An 8021-nucleotide genomic window follows, 5' to 3' on the forward strand; every position below is an offset into this window, starting at 1 on the left:
GCAGTGTGGGCATTCATCTTCAAAGGGCTCTCATTAATAAGCATTATAGAATCCAAGGAGCCCACTGGCAGGGGCCACTGGTCCATTTGAGGCAAAGAGAATGAGCGCCAGTGTTTTTTTTTTGTTTTCTGTAGCTATCGCGGTGGTTATAACGAATCAAAGTCAAATAATGTTATCACAGGCATCCTGGGCTTAGGGCAATGTGGTCACCAAGAACAAATCCTTGTCCATCCTCATCTGTTAAATGCAGCCTAGAAAACGACACCCACAACACAAATTGTCCCCTAATCCAAATCTGGCTCTGACGTCTGGTGTCAAATTTACGCCTTCTCGTCCCTTTAGTGGGTCAGAGGAACAGACACGAGAATGTGAAAGGGTTAAACGTCTACAGTAATCAGAGTCGCACTTCGCGTCGGCGTCCTCCAATACGGAGCTGCGAGAGTTACGTCCACCCCCTCCATCTCTCTCTCTCTCTCTCTCTCTCTCTCTCTCTCTCTCTCTCTCTACCACACACACACGCCTCCCCACCAGCTCCTCGGAGTGTCTAATACACTGGGAAATCAAAGCCCCCGTTTACACACCACCGGTGTTGGAGCACAACACAGAGAGAGAGAGAGAGAGAGAGAGAGAGAGAGAGAGAGAGAGAGGTGCTTTTACGCTTCTCTCCTCTCTCGTCCCCTCCTGTTAAGTCTTCCGTGCACACAGATGTTACAAACTTAGTTTAGAATATAGATTTATTTTTTTATTTGGGAAAAGGCGCTGCTTTTGTATGTACTTTTTTTTTATTTTTTTTTTAGCTGTAGCCTACAGTTGAAGAGCTTTAAGGCAAAAGATGTCTGGATGAGGTGGTTTTACGCGCGCCGCTGAGATGGATCACAGGCTGTCCAGAGGCAGCTGGGTACCGGTGACTGGGCTGGTTGTCTGTCTGCTTCTGTGCGCGTGTGTCGTGGACCTGGTTCTTGCGCAAATTCGGTATTCCATTCCCGAAGAGCTGGAGCACGGAGCTTTTGTGGGCAACATCGCCGAAGACCTGGGCTTGGATGTGGCCAAGTTGTCAGCCCGTCGGTTTCGTATAGTCTCCGGCGCAAAGAGGCAGTATCTAGAAGTGAACTTGGAGAACGGCATTCTCTTCGTCAACGAAAAGATGGACAGAGAGGAGCTGTGCGAACGAAGCCCAAGTTGTTTTTTACACCTACAAGTGGTTATTGAAAACCCATTAGAACTGTACAGAGTGGAAGTGGAGATTTTAGACGTGAATGACAACTCCCCCAGTTTCCCATGGAGCGAGTTCAATCTGGACATCACAGAGTCGGCTGCGCCCGGCTCCTGTTTCCCGTTGGAGAGCGCACAGGACCAGGACGTGGGCACCAACTCTCTGCGCTCCTACCAGCTGAGCGCAAACGAGCACTTCGTCCTGAACATCCAGACGCGCAACGATGGAAGCAAGTTTGCTGAGCTCGTGCTGGACACCCCCTTGGACAGGGAGCAGCAGAAACGGCACGAAATGGTCCTGACTGCCTTTGACGGGGGGTCTCCGGAACGCTCCGGCACAGCACTGATAACGATCACAGTGTTGGACGCAAACGACAACGTGCCCGTGTTTGACCGCTCCGTTTACCGTGCCAGTCTGGTGGAGAACGCACCGAGGGGGACGCTGGTGCTGAAGCTGAACGCCACAGACCTGGACGAGGGCTCCAACGGAGAGGTGACCTACGCGTTCAGCGGGCACGCGCCACTCAAGGTGCGGGAGCTGTTCAGCGTGGACCCGTACACGGGTGAAGTCAGAGTGAAGGGCATTGTGGACTATGAGAAAGCCAGTGTGTATGAGCTGTATGTGCAAGCGAAAGACAGGGGCCCCTCGGCTGTGGCTGTCCACAGCAAAGTGCTGGTAGACATCCTGGATGTGAATGACAACGCGCCCGAAGTCATCCTCACATCGGTGTCCACTCCTGTCCAGGAAGACGCGCCACCGGGCACTGTGATAGCTGTCATCAGTGTTATGGACCGGGACTCGGGAGAGAACGGAAACGTTGACTGCCAAATTCCGAGCAACGTCCCATTTCAGCTTCATTCATCTTTTAAAAACTACTATACTCTGGTGACAAGCGAGTTTCTGGACAGGGAAGCGGTGTCCGAGTACAACATCACCCTAACAGCCCGAGACTTGGGCTCTCCTTCGCTCTCCACCAGGAAAACAATCCTCGTTCAAGTGTCTGACATTAATGACAACCCCCCGCGGTTCTCCCAGCCTTCATACACGGTGTATGTGACCGAGAATAATGCCCCGGGCGCTTCCATTTGCTCTGTAACTGCATTCGACCCCGATTCCAACCAGAACGCGTATCTGTCTTATTCTATTCTCGAGGGTCAGATCCAGGGCATGCCCGTGTCCACTTATGTCTCAATCAACTCCGACAACGGTAACATCTACGCACTGCGCTCTTTTGATTATGAACAACTTAGAAACTTTCAGATTCTGGTCCAGGCGCAGGACGCTGGTTTCCCCCCTCTAGCCAGCAATATCACAGTCAACGTCTTTGTCTTGGACCAGAACGACAATGCCCCCGTTATCGTTTCCCCGCTTCCCAAAAACGGCACAGTGGCAACAGAGGTGGTCCCGCGGTCAGTGGACGCCGGGTATCTGGTGACCAAAATCACAGCGTTAGACGCGGACGCGGGGCAGAACTCCCGGCTGTCCTATCAGGTGTTGCAGGCTACAGACCCGGGGCTGTTCAGCGTGGCTCTGTACACGGGCGAAATCAGGACTATTCGCAGGCTCGTTGAAAGAGATGCAACAAGGCAAAGACTGGTCATACTAGTCAAGGACAACGGACAGCCGCCGCTCTCAGCCACCGTCTCCATTGTCCTCACAGTGGTCGACAGCGTGCCAGAGTCCCTGTCAGATTTCGGAGACCTCACTCTCAGCCCACAGCCACCCTCAAACCTCGCTCTCTACTTGATCGTGTCACTGAGCACGATCTCTTTAATATTCCTCGTGGCTATAATCGTGCTCGCTGCAGTGAAGTGCTACAAGGACAGGGAGACCATCAGTGGGTACAACCTCCCCCCGTTCGCCTGCTGCTGTTGCGGCGGGTTTCAGCCCGATCCGCCTCCGGAGGTGTTCAAAAAATCCAACCTCAACCTGCAGATTTCATCCGCGGCCAAAGTGCAAACGAACTGTATGGAGGTGAACGGGAACGGCAGTCTGTCTCAGTCATATTGTTATAAAGTGTGCCTGACTCCAGAATCTGCCAAAAGTGACTTCATGTTCCTGAAGCCGTGCAGCCCCGGGAGCGCGCCGCGGAACAACGAGGCGAAGAGCGCGGAGAGCTCGTGGACCGCGCACAGCCGAAGCGCATCTGTGAACAATGGAGCAACTACTCCAAACGAGGTACAGTGAGAACAGCGTGTAGTATGAGACACAAGAGCTTATGTTGTTCATTTAAAAAAAAAAAAAATCTGGTTCACTAACTGCAACAACAAAATCCATCTCAGTTCTCTGTCTGAGAAGTATTTAGACTGTGACATTCACCAATGAAGGTCAAATCACAAATACCAGACAGATTTAAACTCAATTTAAGCACAAACTAAGCAAAGCCATGCTTTCATTGTCTTTCTCTCTCTCTCTCTTCTTAATAAGTGTGTAACACAGCATGTTGTATTGACTGTTTTTTTTTATTTTTATAATCATGGCAACATTGTATCCCAAGTGTGCAGCCTATGGTAATGTTTTGCACCCGGGGAATGATATGAGACGACGCGAGATTGCGTTCTAATTGAGATGGTAATGAGAGTGTGAATCCCTATCTAAAGGAGCATATATTCTGTGCACACACCGTGTCCTATCATCTGTTTAGAATGAAGTGAGATAGCAATGACTGTCTGAGAGGAGATGTAGCTCAAGTTGACTCCTCTTCAGTCTTCAACGACACGTTTCTGCATATGAATTACACGTGGACAAAGCCTTTACTAATAATTCATGAACTTAATTATAATAGTTTTCTGACCTCGGATATTAATATATCACCCTCTGCCGAATAGTTTTCACGCAGTTAGGGAACACACACACACACACACACACACACACACACACACACACACACACACACACACACACACACACACACACACACACACACACACACACACACACACACACACCTGCTTCCAGCACATCCACCTGAGTCTGAACAAAAAGTCAAGGTTATATACGTAGCGGGCAAGGTGAATGACAGTTATTTGAATGCATCTGTCTTGGGTTCAGTCAATTCTCTCTCCACCAGTCGGGTTTGCGGCACGCCCTCTTGTCCTCAAACTAACAATATAGGACAGATAACCTCACTAACTATGCCTCAAGGGCACACAAGCACGGCCATTATACTACACACAATGTGGCGTAGGCCTATTCGCAAAGGGGGGCTGTCCATTATTGATGAAATAAAAAATGGCAAATGGACGGGTGTTTTTTTTTTTTTTTTTTGGGGGGGGGGAAGACAGGGGAGGACATCGAGAGGGGAGGAGGGCAAGGAGAAGGACGGAGGGGAGGGGAGGGGGAGGGGAGGGGGGGGGGTGCAAGGACATGACTGGACTGAGACGTGGGCCGCCTGTAGATCGGCCCCCGATGTTGTCCTCTGAATGCGAGGAAAGAGAGAGCGAGAGAGAGGGAGGGAGAGAGAGGGGGAGGGGAGAGAGAGAGAGAGGGAGAGAGAGAGAGAGAGGAGGGAGAGAGAGAGAGGGAGAGAGAGAGAGAGAGAGAGAGAGAGAGAGAGAGGAGAGAGAGAGAGAGAGAGAGAGAGAGAGAGAGAGAGAGAGAGAGGGGAGAGAGAGAGAGGGGGAGGGAGAGAGAGAGAGAGAGAGAGAGAGAGAGAGGAGGGAGAGAGAGAGAGAGAGAGAGAGGGGGAGAGGGAGAGAGAGAGAGAGAGAGAGAGAGAGAGAGAGAGAGAGGGAGGGAGAGAGAGGGGAGAGAGAGAGAGAGGGGGAGAGAGAGAGGCTTCAGGTAGATTTGGGAGGGAGAGAGAGTGAGGCTTCATATTTGTCGAGTGAGGGAGTGTGTGTGTGTGTGTGTGTGTGTGTGTGTGTGTGTGTGTGTGTGTGTGTGTGTGTGTGTGTGTGTGTGTGTGTGTGTGTGTGTGTGTGTGTGTGTGTGTGTGTGTGTGTGTGTGGGGGGCGAGACTATGGGAAATGGAAATCACAGAGGCTGGATGTCTACACCAGTGTTTTCTAATTCCAGTAGACGGGGCAGCAGACCAGTATGGACTATGTAGTGTGCTCATTGTCGCCTCCATAGTTTTTTATTTCTGTATCAAAGCGCAGAGGGACAAAGCCTCGGAGCCCTGACAGCAGCCTCCAACAGGCAGACTGGGAAATGTCAGTCCGGTCACTGGCACACGCACCTCTGGCCACAAGAGGGATTTCGAGGTCACGGTGACTGTTCTGCCTGCAGCCATCCCCTCCTCCGGGAGGAAGTGTCCTTCCTGTCGCTAATTGGTTCCCGTAATTCACCCGGTGTGTCCCTCAGCGTGCACACGTGAGTCGTCTTGAGGTCGTCGGTGACACATTAAACCTCAAAGACAAATCCCGATGACACTATTTGAGCGGTACATAAAGCGAGAACACAGGACTCACTTGATGAATTGGAGGTGAAAATAGAGGTTAAACTAACATCCAAACGTGTAAGACACTCACATTCGCGTGCACGTGTGCGCGTGCACGGCGGTGTGTTTTTTTAATTATTATTATTATGTGCGTGTAGTGCGCTCTCAGGGTTGTGCTGTTGCACATACAGCTGCAAGGACCGCAAAACTTTTCAAGGCTCTCTAAGAGACTTTTAATTAAAAACCTTGCTCGAGGAGCATCAGGCAAATATTAATGTAAAAATGATGCATAAAATCCACAAAACAATGACGTGTGTAATTTTCTTAATTTCCTCCCTGGCACGCTTTCCTTTGAAGATTAAAATCATGTTTCGTTTCATCCCGGTGGGGTTCTAATTGGTTTTGTGCGTTGTTGGCGGGGAGTGTATTTTGAATACCGATTCTAATAATACGCTTACGTCGCATTCTCCGTGTTAACAACTCACAGCAGAATTAATAGAGCGGAGAATCCACACTACGAGACTCAAACCTGGAAACAAATGTCGTCTCGGGCGAAACTCAGTGACAGGAGAGTCGTGGCTGAAGGCAACATCACCTCCTGGTTCCGCCAAACATCCACAGGGCGGCAGCCGCGGTCCATGTGCAATGAGTCATGTCTCCATTTCAGGACAAGCACAAAGATAGACTGCTCCTCATGTCAATTATCACTGACCTCTGCTGGTCCCAGAGGAGAGGATGAACAGGCGTCGTCTGTTATCAAGAGCCGTTTGATTGAGACGTACTTTGCAGAGAGACATTCCTCAAAATAGACCTGGACAGTGACATTGTACTATTATGTGCATTTACATGGGGATTTTAATATTTTAAAAATTTAATTTGGCATGCTTTCTCTTCCTGCAGCTGAAGCAGCCAAATACAGACTGGACGCTTACAAAGAATCAGAACTCCTCCATCAAAAGGTACCATTTTTTTTTTTAAATTTGACCTTTGCCACTTTGTCAACCAAACCAATTGTACTAAAGCCTTATAATGCTCTATAATAAGCTGAAGATTACTCGTGGTAGAATGGATATAGATATTGAATTTACATACGAGTAAAGTATGTTGTCATTACAGACTGGTATCTTGTTTGCAGTTATAACTCCATCAACATGGATGGCACCCTCATGCGCAAGGCCATGCATGCTGACCCAGAAAACTACGTCACGTCCATGGGGCCTGGACAATACTGGACCTGGGGTACTCATATGAGAGGGGTGAAAGGTAAGAGAGGCCAAACACAGTGGACCACACAGAGCCTTTAATCAAAATACCCAAGTATTGTATTCAACACAGCATCCCTCCATGCTCGTATGTAGTTCTGTTTTCCTTTGTTCCCTTAATTTGTATGTTGGTATAGTCCTAATTCATCTCCAATACAAATGATTCTCATCATTCTGGATCTGTTTATTTTTGTTGCTGATGTAATTGTTTATTGTCCTGACTGCAAAGCACTGACCTTAGTTTTAGAGAAGTGCTATACAAATGAAAATATCCCTACACAGCCCTGAGTCGATATTGAATAATTAAGTAGCTGCTTCTCGTCTCCTTTCTCCTCATCTATGTCGTACTACAGACTATAAGATGTCTCCTTCGACCAGTGGGGTCCCCTCTCGCCCCTGGACTCCTCGCTGCACACCTCCTCCCCAACAGCAGCAGCCATCAATCCCACCCCACCCTCACCCACACCCACACCCACACCCACACCCACACCCACACCCTCACCCACACCCACACCCACCACCTGACTACCACCACAATGTGTACATCCCTGGGACACCATCAGGCTTTTGCACCCTGAGGCCCGCAGTACAGAAAAGCGAGCTGGACGTCCACAATTCCTTCTCCACATTTGGCAAGAGGCGACGGCTTCAGATGTCCCCCCAGGGAGAGGCTGCGATTATAAATAATGACCTGTACAATGACTGACTTTTCAACGACTGTCTGAAGGGATAATTAAAATGACATATAACCTCATATGAAAACAGAGGAAGAGAACATTCAGCTCATATATTAATGAACGTATAATTTACAAGTTGTATTAAAAATACACATGAGAAATAATAAATGAACAATCCATTTTGGCTAAAATGCTGAAGGGAAATAAACTTTGATGACTATTTATATGACATGCCGCTGCAACATGGTCAATGTATGCGTCTGCCTATTATCATTGTTATTATTATTATTATGATTATTTAGACAATCAAACTGGAGCAGCAATTACATCCAAAATGTTTTGAAAAAGCATTAGTTGACGATAATTTTGCACACCCTTATGAATTTATATTTTTGGTTATATGAAAAGAAAAAGTGTTTTCTTTTTGTAAATGTTTGTTTGCTGAGCCTGTGTGAGTATGAACAAGTATAATAATGTATATGCAAGCT

The 8021-nt window shown here is 48.3% G+C and overlaps 1 protein-coding gene across 2 annotated transcripts; it reads left to right on the forward strand.

The window, feature by feature from the left end:
- The first annotated feature begins 868 nt into the window (after positions 1 to 868).
- Positions 869 to 7688, forward strand: si:ch73-233f7.1 (uncharacterized protein LOC100537710 homolog). Of its 2 annotated transcripts, XM_054597080.1 has the most exons (5): positions 869 to 3187; positions 3278 to 3391; positions 6495 to 6553; positions 6730 to 6857; positions 7210 to 7688. In XM_054597080.1, the coding sequence occupies exons 1-5, from the start codon at positions 869 to 871 to the stop codon at positions 7560 to 7562; spliced, it is 2973 nt and encodes a 990-aa protein (XP_054453055.1). In that variant the 3' UTR covers positions 7563 to 7688. The 2 variants fall into 2 exon arrangements, with proteins under 2 accessions (XP_054453055.1, XP_054453054.1); XM_054597079.1 differs by having other exon boundaries at positions 869 to 3391.
- The last annotated feature ends 333 nt before the right edge of the window (positions 7689 to 8021 follow it).

Source organism: Anoplopoma fimbria, chromosome 4, assembly GCF_027596085.1.
Source record: "Anoplopoma fimbria isolate UVic2021 breed Golden Eagle Sablefish chromosome 4, Afim_UVic_2022, whole genome shotgun sequence".
In the NCBI taxonomy this organism is placed as follows: domain Eukaryota; kingdom Metazoa; phylum Chordata; class Actinopteri; order Perciformes; family Anoplopomatidae; genus Anoplopoma; species Anoplopoma fimbria.